The following is a 16,932-nucleotide window of genomic DNA, read 5'->3' as shown; positions in this document are numbered from 1 at the left end:
AATTTTTATCTGAATTCACTTGTGGCACTGAACATCATTGGCTGGGCCAGCGTTTATTTCCCATCCTTAGTTGCCCTTGAGGAGGTTAAGATTGGAGGGAGAGGGTGCAGAGGAGATTTGCCTGGGCGAAAGAGTTTCAATTATGAAGCGAGATTGAATAGACTGGCGCTGTTTTCCTTAGAACGAGGAGATTGAGATGGTAATGATTGAGATGTATGAAGTTATGAGGGGCATAGACAGGGTAGACAGGAAGAAAGTTTGCCCGTTAATGGAGAGATCAATGACCAGGCAGCACGGATTTAAGGTAAAAGGCAGAAGGCTTGGAGGTGATGTGAACAAAACATTTGTCACCCAGAGGATGGTGGCAATCTGGAACTCACTGCTTCTAAAGGCAGTAGAGGTAGAACCCCTTATAACATTTGACAAGTATTGAGATGTACACTTGCAAAGCCAAGGCATGCGAGGTGATGAGCCAAGTGCTGGAAATGGGATTAGAATAGATGCTTCGGATTGGCAGGGATGTGACGGAGAGAAGGGCCTTTTTCTATTATCTGGTTTTCTGTGACTTTACGGAACATGACCCAAGCTGTTTTTGAGCTGGCAAAGTTTCTGGTAGTAAATCGTAGACAGAGCTGCAAGTCTTGATCTTAAAACTCACATTGTCTTGTGAGCAATTTCTTTCAGATCTGAGATCCACCCCAATCTCTGAATCTACCTCCGGTTTCCAAGGTATCCGTGGCTCCTCCATTCTGGCCTCAAGTATGTCTCCAGATGTGCTAATTCTACTAATGGTGTTTTAGTGTCCTGCTCCTAAGCTTTGAAATCCACTCCCTGACACTATAGGTCACTCCCTCGCACCTGGCAGCACCTGCTCTCATAAAAGTAGAGTATTGTGCAAATCCGAAAGAGAGACAGAATGTGCTGAGGAAAATCAAAAAATCTCCAGAAAGAGAAATAGTGTCGGATCTGACTCTTCTTCAGAGCTCAAGGGGCTGCAGAATGGTATGTTCTCGTCACATTTTTGGATAATTGGCATGCCTTCTGGGATAGAACTGACCTTTATAAATTGCACCTGAATTGGAAGGGACCTAATATTCTGGCAGGGAGATTTGCTAGATCTGCTTGGGAGGATTTAAACTAGTAAGAGAGGGAAGGTACGTGTCGAGGTGGGACCCAGGGAGACAGTGAGGAAAGATATCAGTCTGATACCGGTACAATTGGGAAAAGGAGTAAGTCAAACAGACAGGGCAGTCAGGAACAAAGTAGGAAATGAGGTAGGACTGATAAACTAAAATGCATTTATTTCAATGCAAGAGGCCTAACAGGTCAAGCAGATGAACTCAGGGCCATGGTTAGGAATATGGGAATTACAGTGATATGGCTCAGGAAAAGACAGGACTGGTAACTTAATGCTCCCTGGTATAGGAATACTATAGGAAGGATTGAGGGGTGGGGGGCAAGAAAGGAGGGGGTGTTGTGCCTTTGACTAGGGATAAATGACAGCTATACTTAGGGAGATATTCCTGGGAAATAATTTGGGTGGAGCTGAGAAATAAGAAGGGGATGATCACCTTATTGAAACTGTACTATAGACTCCCAAAATAGTCAGTGGGAAATTGAGACACAAATTTGCAAGGAGATCTCAGTTATCTGTAAAAAATAATAGGGTGGTTATGCTAGGATATTTTAACTTTGCCATCATAGTCTGAGATTGCCATGATGTTAAGGGCATGGATGGAGAGGAAATTGCTAAGTGTGTACAAGAAAATTTTCTAATTCCGTATGTGGATACACTTTCTACAGAAGGTGGAAAACTTGACCTACCTTTGGGAAATAAGGCAGGGCAGTTGACTGAAATATCAGTGGGGAAACAGTCTGGGGCCAGGGGCCATAATTGTGATAGTTTTAAAACAGTGACGGAAAAGGATAGACCAGATCTAAAAGTTAAAATTCTAAATTGGAGGAATGCTAATTTTGACGGTATTAGGCAAGAGCTTTCAGAAATTGATGGGGGAGGATGTTCGCAGGTAAAGGGGCTGCTGGAAAATTGAAAACATTCAAAAATGAGATAATAAGAGTCCAGTTACAGTATGTTCCTGTGGGGGTGAAGGGCAAGGCTGGCTGGTGTAGGAAATCCTAGATGACTAGAAGAATTGAGATTTTGGTCAGGAATAAGAAGGAAGCATATGTCAGGTATAGACAGCAGGATTCAAGTGAATCCCTAGAGGAGTATAAAGGCAGAAGGAGTATACTTAAAAAGGAAATCAGTCGGACAAATAGGGGAAATGAGATAGCTTTGGCAAATAGGGTTAAGGAGAATCCATAGGGATTCTACAAATACATTAAGGGCAAGAGCATAACTAGGCAGGGGATTGGGCCTCTTAAAGGTCAGAAAGGCTGCCTATGTGTGGATTGGCAGGAGATGGGGGAGATAGTAAATAAGTATTTTACGTTAGTGTTTACTGTTGAGAAGGATGTGGATGATAGCGAACGCTGGGAAATAGTGACACCTTAATAACTGTCAATATTACAGAGGATAAGGTGCTGGGCACCTTAAAACACATAAAGGTGGATAAATCCCTGAGACCTGATCAGGTGTACCCTAGAACTCTGGGGGAAGCTAGGCAAGTGATTGCTGGGCCCCTTGTTGAGATATTTGCATCATCAACAGCCACAGGTGAGGTGCCTGAAGACTGGAGGTTGGTTGCTATGGTGCTACTATTTAAGAAAGGTGGGGAAAAAAGCCAGGGAACTATAGACCGGTGAATCTGACATCGGTGCTGGGCAAATTACTGGAGGGAATCCCGAGGGACAGAATTTACATGTATTTGAAAGGGCAAGGGTTGATTAGGGATAGTCAACATGGCTTTGTGCGTGAGAAATTATGTCTTACGAAGTTGATTGAGGTTTTTGAAGAAGTAACAAGGAGGATTGATGAGGGCAGAGCGGTGGACATGATCTATATGGACTTCAGTAAGGCATTTGACAAGGTTCCTCATGGCAGACCAGTTAGCAAGGTTAGAACACATCGAATAGAGGAAGAAGAGAGATAATGGGAACTGCATCCAGCCTCACATACTCCTGGGATGCTGCTTGGCCTGCTGTGTTCATCCAGCCTCACATACTCCTGAGATGCTGCTTGGCCTGCTGTGTTCATCCAGCCTCACATACTCCTGAGATGCTGCTTGGCCTGCTGTGTTCATCCAGCCTCACATACTCCTGAGATGCTGCTTGGCCTGCTGTGTTCATCCAGCCTCAGATTTTATTATCTTGGAATAGAGGAAGAACTAGCTTTTTGGATACAGAGCTGTCTTCAAGCTTGAAGACAAAGGGTGGTAGTGGGCAGTTGCTTTTCAGACTGGAGGCCTGTGACTCGCTGTATGTCCCAAGGATCAGTGCTGGGTCCACTGCTTTTCGTCATTGATATAAATGATGTGAATATCAACATAGGAGGTATGATTAGTAAGTTTGCAGGTGACGCCAACATTGGAGGTATTGTCGACAGTGAAGGATCTTGGTCAGATAGGCCAATGGGCAGTGGCAGATGGAGTTTAGTTTAGATAAATGTGAGCTGCTGCATTTTGTTTAGGTAAATCAGGGCAGGACTTATACAGCTAACGGTAAGATCCTGGGGAATGTTGCTGAACAAAGAGATCTCGGAGTGCAGGCTCAATGTTCCTTGAAACTGGAGTCACAACTGGATAGGATAGTGAAGGAGGCATTTGGTATGCTTGCCTTTATTGGTCAGTGCAATGAGAATAGGAGTTGGGAGGTCATCTTGCGGTTATACAGGACATTGGTTGGGCCACTATTGGAATACTGCATGAAATTCTGATCTCCCTGCCATAGAAAGGGTATGTAGAAACTTAAAAGGTTTCAGAAACGATTTACAATGATGTTGCCAGGGTTGGAGGTTTTGAGCTATAGAGAGAGGTTGAGTAGGCTGGGGCTAATTTCCCTAGAGTGTTGGAGGCTGAGGATGACCTTATAGAGGTTTATAAAATCATGAGGGGCATGGATAGGGTGAATAGACAAGGTCTTATCCTTTGAATGGGAGAGCCCAAAACTAGCAGGCATAGGTTTAAGGTGAGAGGGGAAGGATTTAAAAGGAATCAAAGAGGCATCTTTTTCAGGCAGAGAGTGGTATGTGTTTGGAATGAGCTGCCAGGCGAAGTGGTGGAGTCTGGTACAATTACAACATTTAAAATGCATCTGGGGATGGGTTCATGAATAGGAAGGGCTTAGAGGGATAAGGGCCAAATGCTGGCAAATGGGACTAAATTTATTTGGGTTATCTGTTTGGCATGGACGAGTTGGACCATGGGGTCTGTTTCTGTGCTATATTTGATGGAGGGGAGGAGGAAAGAGTGGGGAAGATGATGATCATGGCCAGAGCTCTCGCTGTCTAAAGTCCATCACTTTCCAGCTCACTTTGTTTCTAAAGAAACATCATCTTGGACTCAAAATGCAAACTTTGTTCATTTTCCACAAGTACACCTTGACCTGCTGAGCATCTGTTCTAATATCCTTCTGTCGGATGATTTTCCGACAATCTACGTTGAAAATAATGCTGGATCAGCAAGCATGGGAGTAGTGGAGGGAATGGTCTATTATTCTTTCATGGGATGTGGGCATTGCTGACGACACCATGTTTGTTGTCCGTCGCTCATTGCCCAGAAGGCAGTTCAGAGTCAACCACATTGCTGTGGGTCTGGAGTCACATGTAGGCCAGGCCAGGTAAGGACAACACATTTGCTTTCCTTAAGGGCATTAGTGAATTAAGTTGGTATTTGTAACAATCAATGATAGTTTTTGTTGGAGACTTGTTTCATATTAATTGAGTCTAAATCCTACTAGCTGCTGTGGTTGGATTTGAACTAACCCTGCTTTATTCTCAGAGCATTGACCTGGATCTCTGCATTGATAATCTGTTGACATTCCCTCACACCAGATTATCTTCTCCCAAATGATCATGGGCCTCAATAAACAGCAATTGATGTGAGTTGGGATATGGGCAATTTGGATGAATTCCTGTTCAGGGAGGGCAAAAAAAAAGGAAGGTCTACCAGAAATGGATTGAAATAGTTGAAGCTGAAGGAAAAAAAAAGGTTGCTTTCTAAATCAGATGCACGAGTGCTAGTTCACAGGCAAACTGGTCATTGAGCTAAGGCATCTATTAGATACGATCTTGCTCCCTTGATGACTGAGGGAAATCCTTGTTACATATTCAGGTTGGGACCAACATCCCTTCATCAACAACAGGCTCCCTGCTGTAAGAAGTCATTCTGCTCACCTGCCATGCAATGAGATCCTTTAGCTTCATTATGTTGTCCATGTCTTCTGGGTGCTCACGCGTATACTTTTCAGTGAAGAATGCCTGAATGATTGAAGGAGCAAAAATATCAATTGAAAAGTTTATTCATCACCCAGATGTTATCAGTACATAGCTAGCATTTTACGCCCACCAGTCAAAATGGCCCAGGCCTCAACTCCCTTAAGGTTGCTTTTATTTTGTGAAGTAATCTTTAATTCTGCTGCTACAGTGAAATCTCCACAAAGATAACATACATGAAATGGGCCTAGACTTTGAAACAGCACAACATTTCCTTCATTTTATTTTTCCTCCTTCCTTTCTCCACTCCCCAAGTGCAAACAGAAAGGAAATGGATGGAAGATTGTCTGGCAGAAAACAGAGACTATGAATAAATGAGACTTTTTCCAAGTAGAGTCCCACAGGTGTCTGTATTTGGCTGCAGCACTTTACCATCAATGACTCAGCTGGGGAGAATGAAGGCTTGGTGGCTCAGTGGTTAGCCACTGCTAACTCACAGCACCAGTTACATCCCACTGCATAAAGATGTGCAGGTCAGGTGACTGGTCATGGTAAATTGTCCATAGTTTTCAGGGAGGTGCAGGTTAGGTGGATTAGCCATGGGAAATGCAGGATTACAGGCACAGGCTAGGGGCTGGGTCTCTGTGGAAGGGTTGGTGCAGACCTGATGGGCTGAATGGCCTCTTTCTTCACTTTGAGGGTTCCATTAGGGGATATTAACCAGGGTTTCCTGGCTCAGAACTAAAGTTATGACCACTGCACTGCAAAAGCCTGGCCCCATTTTCTGCAGGTGACCTTTGGAATATTTAGCCCAAATATTTACACCCGTGTCAGCCCAACTAACAGTTTCTAAGCTAACATTTAAAGCTCTTCCCAGTGGGAAGAGCTTGGCAGTCCTCTCCACACTGTTAACTTGTATCCTTTTAGCTAAAAGCCCTGGTCAGTTCTACCTATCCAGTTATTCTTCGAACAAATCAGCTTGCAGCGTTGTCTGCTGTTTACTCCTCACATTAGACTTTGCGACCCAAATGTAGACTAGCTACAACACCATTTGTTCTTTCTTAAAGCAACGTTACATATTTGGATCAACTCCTTGCATTCAGCGGTATGTACACATTAACTCACAATAACGGGAAATTGCAATCATCTTGTCTTGACTGCTTACACTATCCTCAGCAAAGTGCTCATGCATCAGGACATCCAGGGTGCTCTCTATTTTATTAGTTTAATGATGTAGGACACAGTGGGCCCTTTTGCCACCATATTCATTCCCTACACTGTCGATACATGCTGTCTTTTAGAGCTGAGCTGAGCTTTATTGCGACAGGTGCAAAATACTGCTGGGAATCTGAAACAAAAAGAGAAAGTGCTGGAGAAGAGATAGTGGGAACTGCTGATGCTGGAGAATCTGAGGTAACAAAGTGTACAGCTGGATGAACACAGCAGGCAGCATCCCTAACCCAGCCCAGCTCATCCCCGCCTCCCTAAGCATTCCTCCCACCTCAAGCCCCACCCCCACCTCATACCCACTAACCTCATCTTGCCCCCTTGACCTGTCCGTCCTCCCCGGACTGACTTATCCCCTCCCTACCTCCCCACCTATACTCACCTTTACTGGCTCTATCCCCGCCCCTTTGACCTGTCTGTCTCCTCTCCACCTACCTCCTCCTCTGCCCATCTTCTATCCACCTCCCCCTCTCTCCCTATTTATTTCAGATCCCCCTTCCCCTCCCCCATTTCTGAAGAAGGGTCTAGGCCCAAAACATCAGCCTTCCTGCTCCTCTGGTGCTGCTTGGCCTGCTGTGTTCATCCAGCTCTACACCTTGTTATCTCAGATTCTCCAGCATCTGCAATTCCTGCTATCTCTTACCAGGCCTTCAATTAGGCTGCAGAATAAGCTTGTTTGTGCAGTGGAAATGTGCTTCTGAACCAGGAGATCCAGGTTTAAGTCCCACCTGCTCCAGGGGTGTTCCAAAATATCTCTGAACAGGTTGATTTGAAAATGTCTCTTGGCTGCCTGTACCTATTCCTACAGGGTGATCTCCTTGGGTAGTGCTTTCCAATTGTTCTGTATGATCAAGACTCAGATACTGGCAGCGAAGTGTCACCAGTGACTCAAGCCCCATAAATGGGAACAGGATCTTAGCTGCCAATCCATTGCAACGCTGACGGACTAATGTACTTTGGGAGGTTCCATCTTTCCAATAAAATTTCACACTAAGGCTCCAAGTGGATGGAAAAGACCCCTGGACAGTATTTGGAGTAAGAGCGAGGGCATTCTTTCCATTGTCTGATCAACATCATTATCCCCCAGAAGATAACTGTACCTAAACAGAATTCAAGTCTGCACTTTTAGTGAGTGCTTCATCTCAGTTAGTAACCACTCCATAAAGCTGATAATCATTACTACTCCCCATGCTTTTACAACCAAAGCATACTGAACTAACTCTGAATTAATACATTCATCACTGTTCCCTCATTCCATCAGGTCTCAGGCATTGCTCTGAAAATGTTAGACAGCCACAAATAATTATGCTTCCTCTAACATCACTAAACATGGTCACGTTGGTGTGGGGATTGTTCACAGGAGGTATCACGTCTCTGAGGGACAGATGGGAGGAACCATAAGGTCCTAGCAGGTGCACCATTATTCCCCATACAGGAAAAACTGATTATCTGTTCATTGCCACACTGCTGTTTGATGAAACCTTGCTGTACGTGAGCAAGCAAGGCACAACATCGAGGGCCGAAGGGCCTGTACTGTGCTGTAATGTTCTATGTTCTATGTATAAGCTACCTCGATTCCTGCACCCCTACAGGCCACACTTCAAAAGACAGGAACAAAAACATAGATGTTGGAAAAGCCCAGCAGGTCTGGCAGCATCTGTGAAAGGAAAAACAGAGTTGACGTTTTGGGTCCGGTGACCCTCAGGTCCTTCAAAAAAAGTGCTGTTGGCTCTAAGGTACTTTGGAACATCCTGGACACTGGCAAGAAATTGGGAAAAAAGTGAAGACTTTCCTTTATGTAGCCACACTGCAGTAATCGGACAACTCACTGTTTCATATTTGGTGAATCCGCCCATGACAGCAGGGTCCACAATTCCATTCAGAAGCATAGAGAGAGGGTTGATGGAAAGGTTGGGATCACTATGGTGTTGGTTGATCATGGTTAGTATCTTATCATTGCTGGCCTGCATCGTTTCAATGGCATTCTCCAACGGGCTAATAAAAGTCTGTGAAATACAAAAGCCACAAATTAATGCAATGCACTCCATTTTTCATACTCAAACAAGCCTCACACTTATGATTAAGCGTTCAAAATTCAGTATGTTTAATAGCTGTGAGGATGGCACTCCAGGCAAAATAGTTTTTACAGAGTGATAATAAGATATTTCGAGTCATACAGCACGAAAACAGATGCTTCAGTCCAAGCAGCACATGAAAGACGTGATCCCAAACTAAACTAGTCCCACCTGCCTGTTCCTGCCCCAAATCCCTTCAAACCTTTCCTATTCATGTACTTATCAAATGTAACTGTGCCCACATCCACGTCCTCAAGAAGTTCATTCCACACGTGAACCACCCTCTGTGTAAAAAAATTGCCTCTCATATCTTTTTTAAATCTTTCTCCTCTCACCTTAAAAATATTTCTGCTAGTCTTGCTACCTCTCATCCTGGGGAAAAGACACCAATTCATCCTATCTATACCCCCAATGATTTTATGAAGATTAATAAGGTTGCCCCTCAACAGCCTACGCTCCCGTGAAAGAAGTCCCAGCCTATCCAACCTTTCTTCATAACTCAAACCTTTCATACCCGGCAATATCCTGGTAAATCTCTTCTGAACCTTCTCTAGTTTAATAATATCCAGCATGTACAACCTCAGCAAGACTTCCCAACTCCCACACTCAAAGGACTCAGCAATGAAGGCGAGCATGCTAAATGCCTTTTTTTAACCACCTTGTCTAGATGTAATGCAAACTTCAAGGAACTAGGACCCTGAGCCCCTAAGTCCCTCTGTTCTACAATGTATGGCCATCTAGCCCATCAGGTCCATGCTGGCTCTCTCTACAGCAATGCACCCTCTATAAAGTAATGCTTTGTGAGCTAGATATCCATGTCTTGCATTTAATACAAGTTGTTGTTTTAGTCGCTGTTTCTGATGGCTCACCATTGATGTTTGCACAACTTCAAACCAGCGGAGAATGCCAGGCATCTTGTATGCTGTAGTGAACGTGGTCCTCTCAATCCACATGGACTATTTGAAAGAGAAGAGTATAACAAATTCAGTACTGATCTCCACTCAAACAAGTCATTAATATCTCACAGACAATGCTGAGTAGCACAGGAGGAAGGACTTCAGTTATATGGGTAGGTCAGAGAAACAGGAGTTGCCAGTATTTTCACTCAGTCATTGGATGTTGGGCATCCCTAATGGCCCTTGAAAACGTGAATAGCTATAATCCATCTCCCATTGTTGCACAGGCAGTGCCAACTTAACTGGGGTACTGTGCTGAGTGGTTTGCTGACGATGTTTCAGATGCAATTTAAGAGGGAACCACATCACTGTCACTGTTCCGTCACGTCACAGAATCCCTACACTTCAGATCAAGGCCATTCAGCCATCAAGTCCACACTGACTCTTTTGAACAGCATCCTACTCAGCCACACACTGCCATCCTATCTCTATAGCCCGGCATTTCCCATGACCAATCCACCTAACCAGCCCATCTTCAGACGGTGGGAGGAAACCGGAGCACCCGGAAGAAACCTGCACAGACACGGGGAGAATGTGCAAACTCCACACAGACAGTCACCTGAGGCTGGGATTGAACCCAGGAACCTGGCGTGTGAGGCAGCAGTGTTAACCACTGGGCCAGAAACATTAGCCTGGAGGCACAAGCAAGGATGGTAGTTTCCTTCACCTAAAAAGTGAAACTGATGGGCTTTTACCATAACCTGGTTGATTCATGGCCACTATTGCTCTGTCTCATTAATTATTTTAGGATTTATTAATGATTTGAATTTGAATTAACACATCAAACGTAGAATTCCGACAGTGCAGAATCAGGCCATTCGATCCGTCGAATCCACACCAACTGGTAATGAATGAGTAGGCTTTAGACTTACGTCCTGCAAACACGAGCCCAAGTTGTTGAGTCATTTTTCTAACAATGTTACCATCATGATATTGTCCTCTATAACCTCAGAGCAGACAGGAAGAGAGGCAGATCTGGAGAGTGGAACTGACTGGGTAGCTCTTCTGGAACCCAGTAAGGGCACGGTAGGCCAGTTGGCCAACTTCTGTCATGTACAATTCTATTTTGCTTCAAAGAGACTTTCAGAAATGATGAAAATCATGAGGTATCCGAGCAAAGTGTTCAGGGAGAAACTATTCATGGAAGGGTTGGGCACCGATTGAAAGCAATTACTAAGAGAAGCAACGGTGACATGGGGAATATCTTTTGTCGACAGTGAGCGGCTTGAATTTGAATGCAGTGCCTGAAAGTTTCGTGGAAACACTCGAATCATGGTTCTCAAAACCTGAAAAAAACAATGGGACAAGCCACCGAGAGCGAGAACAGACATGATATGGACTGACTGACCTCCTTCTCGTCTACCTAACTATTCGAGAGCTTTGCTTGTTCCTCCTGCTTTAGTTGCTCCATCGTGTTTTCTATTATTTCACCATAATCTACCACAACTCTCAATCCAGATTAGGCAGAAAAGTGGAGTTGAATCAATCCTTTGTTTGCCCTGTTGCTATTAACATGAGCTCAGTAATATCTCAGGGAGAAAGCAGGAGCGTAGATCTGCCTTAAGGCTTGAGGCCTATAGGAGCTTGTCATTAACAAGGGGTGGCTCTGCCTCGCTTCATGACCTTATTTGAAGAGAGTGAACCTCTGTCCTCACAAGAACACCTGAGACTTTCAATTCAAGGTTATGGTTTGGTGTTTTCAATTGCTGTCCTCATAGTAATAAAATTTCAGACTTGAGACCTAGGATTCCCAATGCAAAGTGTTGAGCACTCCCCATGAATGGATGATGCCAGCACAAGGGATCTTGAGGTTTGTTTATCTCAGTTGGCTGGAAGGCTGGTTTGTGCCAGCATGGGCTCAATTCATATGCTGGCAGGGGTCAACGTAAAGGTCCCACTTTCTTAATCTCACCCCTCACCTAAAGTGTGGCGACCCTCAGATTTAACTATCACCAGTTATCTCTCAAATGAGAGACAGCAAATATAAAACCATAATAATTCGGATAGGAGTAGGCCATTTGGCCCCTCGAGCCTGCTCTGCTATTCGATAGGGTTGTGGTTGATCCAGTCTTTCTCATGGCCACTGTCTTGCCCTTCCCCCATAACCCTTCATTTCCCTCCTGATCAAGAATCTAACTATCTCAGCCCTAAATAGGTACGAGAACTCTGCTCCCACAGCTCTCCGTGACAAGGAGTTCCCAAGACACACAACTCTCTGAGATAGGAATTCCCTCCTCATCTCAATCTCAAATTGGCGCCCCTTTATTCTCAGTCTATGCTCTCTGGTCCTCGACTCCCCCCATGGGAGTGGGGGGGGGGGGGACATCCTCTCAGCATTTACCCTGTCAAGCCCCTTAAGAATCCTGTGTTTCAATGAGGTCACCTCTCATTCTTCTAAATTTGCCCAAGCAGAGTCTCAAATCGTTTTGCATCACGGGACTGTGGTGACTTCACTGTTTCTTTTTGCAAGTGACCACAACAAAATACTAATAAGAAAACAGTGCCTTAAGCAGGAACAAATACAGCTGTGGTATTCTTTACTCCTTCAAAAACATAGTGCATGGGCATTGGTGGCTTGGCTAGCATTTGTTTCCTGTCCATAATTGTTCAGAGGGCAGTTAACAGTAAAACCCATTGTGGGTCTGGAGTCACATATAGGCCTGACAAGTTAAGGACAGCATATTTCTATCACTAAAGGGCATTCGTGATGCTTTCACAATAACTGACAGCTGCTACACAGTCAGTGTGAGGCCAACTCTTTATTTATTCCACATTTATTATTTAGAAAATAAAACTAATTTTCCAGCATTAACCATGTTGGGATTTTAACCCAGATCCCCAGAACCTTTGTGAGGGGTAGGTCATGCCTTACAAACCTTATCGAGTTTTTTGAGGATGTGACTAGGAAGGTTGATGAGGGTCGAGCTGTGGATGTGGTGTATATGGACTTCAGTAAGGCATTTGATAAGGTTCCCCATGGAAGGCTCATTCAGAAGGTCAGGAGGAATGGGATACAGGGGAACTTAGCTGCTTGGATACAGAATTGGCTGGCCAACAGAAGACAGCGAGTGGTAGTAGAAGGAAAATATTCTGCCTGGAAGTCAGTGGTGAGTGGGGTTCCACAGGGCTCTGTCCTTGGGCCTCTACTGTTTGTAATTTTTATTAATGACTTGGACGAGGGAATTGAAGGATGGGTCAGCAAGTTTGCAGACGACACAAAGGTCGGAGGTGTCGTTGACAGTGTAGAGGGCTGTTGTAGGCTGCAGCGGGACATTGACAGGATGCAGAGATGGGCTGAGAGGTGGCAGATGGAGTTCAACCTGGATAAATGCGAGGTGATGCATTTTGGAAGGTCGAATTTGAAAGCTGAGTACAGGATTAAGGATAGGATTCTTGGCAGCGTGGAGGAACAGAGGGATCTTGGTGTGCAGATACATAGATCCCTTAAAATGGCCACCCAAGTGGACAGGGTTGTTAAGAAAGCATATGGTGTTTTGGCTTTCATTAACAGGGGGATTGAGTTTAAGAGTCGTGAGATCTTGTTGCAGCTCTATAAAACTTTGGTTAGACCGCACTTGGAATACTGCGTCCAGTTCTGGGCGCCCTATTATAGGAAAGATGTGGATGCTTTGGAGAGGGTTCAGAGGAGGTTTACCAGGATGCTGCCTGGACTGGAGGGCTTATCTTATGAAGAGAGGTTGACTGAGCTCGGTCTCTTTTCATTGGAGAAAAGGAGGAGGAGAGGGGACCTAATTGAGGTATACAAGATAATGAGAGGCATAGATAGAGTCGATAGCCAGAGACTATTTCCCAGGGCAGAAATGGCTAGCACGAGGGGTCATAGTTTTAAGCTGGTTGGTGGAAAGTATAGAGGGGATGTCAGAGGCAGGTTCTTTACGCAGAGAGTTGTGAGAGCATGGAATGCGTTGCCAGCAGCAGTTGTGGAAGCAAGGTCATTGGGGTCATTTAAGAGACTGCTGGACATGCATATGGTCACAGAAATTTGAGGGTGCATCCATGAGGATCAATGGTCGGCACAACATTATGGGCTGAAGGGCCTGTTCTGTGCTGTACTGTTCTATGTTCTATGTTCTATGTTCTAACCTTGGTGTAGGGATTCCATTCTGTCACATTACCACAACCCCACTGCATCCCCAATCAAGAGTGAGTTTTCACATCTTAGTTTCAAGGGCCAGATTTATAGTCGCAAACTTCTGCTGGAGAACTTATTTGCATTTGTAATAACTGCCCAATAATTTTCTGAAAGCAAGCTCCTGAAATCAAAAATTTTAATTTCTAGTGATGTTAATTACGAGATAAATACTGACTTGAACTTGGGCAAAACATTCCCTTGATTTTTCATCTGCTTCAGATGCTTTCATCTGCCTGAGACAGAGAAAGTAGAATCCTACAGCGCAGTACAGGCCCTTCGGCCCTCAATGTTGCACCGATCTGTGAAACTAATCTGAAGCCCATCTAACCTACACTATTCCATTACTATCCATATGTTTATCCAATAGCCATTTAAATGCCCTTAAAGTTGGCGAGTCTACTACTGTTGCAGGCTGGGCATTCCGCACCCTTATTATTCTCTGAGAAAAGAACTTACCTCTGACATCTGTCCTATATCTATCACCCCTCAATTTAAAGCTATGTCCCCTCATGGTAGCCATCACTATCCGAGGAAAAAGGCTCTCACTGTCCACCCTATCTAACCCTCTGATTATTTTATATGTCTCAATTAAGTCACCTCTCAACCTTCTTCTCTCGAATGAGAGTCCCTCAGCCTTTCCTCGTAAGACCTTCCCTCCATGCCAGGCAACATCCTAGTAAATCTCCTCTGCACCCTTTCCAAAGCTTCCACATCCTTCTTATAATGCAGTGACCAGAACTGTACACAATACTCCAAGTGCGGCCGCACCAGAATTTTGTATAGCTCAACATGACCTCATGGCTCCGAAACTCAATCCCTCAACCAATAAAACCTAACACAACGTACACCTTCTTAACAATCCTATCAACCTGGGTGGCAACTTTCAGGGATCTATACACATGGACATCGAGATCCCTCTGCTCATCCACACTACCAAGAATCTTACTATTAGCCCAGTACTCTGTCTTCCTGTTACTCCTTCCAAAGAATTATTTAAATTGGTTATTACTTTAAAAAAAGACCTTTGTGCTAATTGATGGTCTCCCTTGTTAAACCATCTAACTGGAGACCTACCATGGGCTACACTTCTGTATTCAGCTGGAGCTACTTGATGCAACACCTCTCACAACAGTGCCCAAACAATATCAGCAAAATCTAAATGACCTGCTCATCCTGGAACCTGAGCTCTTGGCAGGGGCAGTAGACCTGGAGCCTGGGCTCTTGGCAAGAGCAGTAGACCCGGAGCCTGGGCTCTTGGCAGGGGCAGTAGGCCTGGAGCCTGGGCTCTTCGTACGGGCAGTAGGCCCAGAGCCTGGGCTCTTGGCAGGGGCAGTAGGCCTGGAGACTGGGCTCTTCGTACGGGCAGTAGGCCTGGAGCCTAGGCTCTTGGCAAGAGCAGTAGGCCCGGAGCCTGCGCTCTTGGCAAGAGCAGTAGGCCTGGAGCCTGGATTCTTGGTGGTGCCCGCAAGGAGATGGAGGCAGAACCGGGGTCTCCTGGGGCATCAGCATTATTGCTGATTCTGGAGCAGGACCCCTTGGCGACCAGAACACCTTGCAGAGACCTTGCAGAAGTCCTGAAGCTGTGCTTGACCTTCTCCAACTTGAACAGAAGATGAACTTTTTTTAAAGTAATTTCTTTTTATCCTGATTGTAACTCAACATGGCACCAGAGTGGCAACAAAACACTTTCACTGTGTCTTCAAGATATATGTGGCAATAAATAAATCGTTTATTCATTCATTAATGCAATGCTGTTGTGGGAGCCTGCTGTGTACAAACTGAGTGCCACTTTCCCCATATTATAACAAGGACTACACTTCAGAAAGTACTGAATTGGCTCTGAAGCGCTCTGAGAGGTCCTCAGGTCATGACGAAAGGCACTTTCTCTGAAGTTAGACACTCCAGAAGGCAAGTGTGAAGTTATAAGTTGCAGAAACAAGAATGAACCACTGGGTGGCGCACATGCACTGTTACAGAGGTCTGAAATCAGCATCGATTTCCTTTTGACTTCTCGGGGACGCACCCGCTTAGTGGTATTAATGTTACATTGTTAATCCAGAGAAAACAGATAATATTCTGGGGATCTGGGTTCAAATGTCACCACGGCAAATGGCGGAATTGAATTCAATAAAATATCTGGAATTAAGAGTCTAATGGTGACCATGAATTCATTGGTGAATGGGTCGGGTTAACACATCAGGTTCACTCATGTCCTTTAGGGAAGGAAATGCCATCCTTACCTGGTCTGGCCTACATGTGACTCCAAACGCATAGCAATGTGGCTGACTCTGAACTGCTCTCTGGGTAATAAATGTTGCCTAGTCATTGATGTCCTTACCCCATTAATGAATAAAGGGTGAAAAACAAATCTCAGTGTTTTGGGGATAAGTTAACTCAATTGGCAAGATGACTTGGAATATGATACAGAACAGAGCCGAGAGTACAGATTTAATCCTTACACTGGCTCCTGGTGGCCTGACCCCTGACTTAGGGTGGGTTTTCCCCTTGTGCTACACATAACCAATTTTTTGTCTTTAAATGGAGTTTAATGCAGACAAGTGTGAGGTGATGCACTTTGGGAGGAGTAACCAGAAGGCAAAGTACTGGGCTAATGGTAAGATTCTTGGTAGTGTAGACGAGCAGAGAGAGCTCGGTGTCCATGTACGCAGATCCTTGAAAGTTGCCACCCAGGTTGACAGGGCTGTTAAGAAGGCATACAGTGTTTCAGCTTTTATTAATAGAGGGATCGAGTTCCGGAACCAAGAGGTTATGGTGAAGCTGTACAAAACTCTGGTGCGGCCGCACTTGGAGTATTGTGTACAGTTCTGGTCACCGCATTATAAGAAGGATGTGGAAGCTTTGGAAAGGGTGCAGAGGAGATTTACTAGGATGTTGCCTGGTATGGAGGGAAGGTCTTACGAGGAAAGGCTGAGGGACTTGACGCTGTTTTCATTCGAGAGAAGAAGGTTGACAGGTGACTTAATTGAAACATAATGGAGAAATGGCTGTGGCCCCATGCATACAACTGCATTGCAGTAGGACCTGGTAGGCGGTGGTTAGTGCAGTGAATAATTTGGGTGTAGCATCCAATTTTGGATGCTTCCTCATGTTAATCATTCATCCAAATAGCAGCTACACTTTCAGCTGCCTAGTCCCTAAAGCGGGGAATTTTCTCCTCACTCCCACCCT

The 16,932-nt window shown here is 44.8% G+C and overlaps 1 protein-coding gene across 2 annotated transcripts in view; it reads right to left on the bottom strand.

Annotated features, from left to right (window-relative positions):
* The window catches only part of LOC125454992 (dedicator of cytokinesis protein 2-like), a 1,138,509-nt gene that overhangs the window by 14,867 nt on the left and 1,106,710 nt on the right, over positions 1-16,932 (bottom strand). For both annotated transcript variants that reach the window (XM_059650430.1, XM_059650433.1), the window contains 3 exons: positions 9,504-9,590; positions 8,389-8,565; positions 5,294-5,377 (listed from right to left, as the gene is read on the bottom strand). In XM_059650430.1, the coding sequence (XP_059506413.1) occupies positions 5,294-5,377; positions 8,389-8,565; positions 9,504-9,590 (348 nt within the window). The remainder of the gene's footprint in view (positions 1-5,293; positions 5,378-8,388; positions 8,566-9,503; positions 9,591-16,932) is intronic.

Source organism: Stegostoma tigrinum, chromosome 1 (genome assembly GCF_030684315.1).
Source record: "Stegostoma tigrinum isolate sSteTig4 chromosome 1, sSteTig4.hap1, whole genome shotgun sequence".
Lineage (NCBI taxonomy): Eukaryota > Metazoa > Chordata > Chondrichthyes > Orectolobiformes > Stegostomatidae > Stegostoma > Stegostoma tigrinum.
This window is presented reverse-complemented; position numbering and strand designations above follow the sequence as displayed.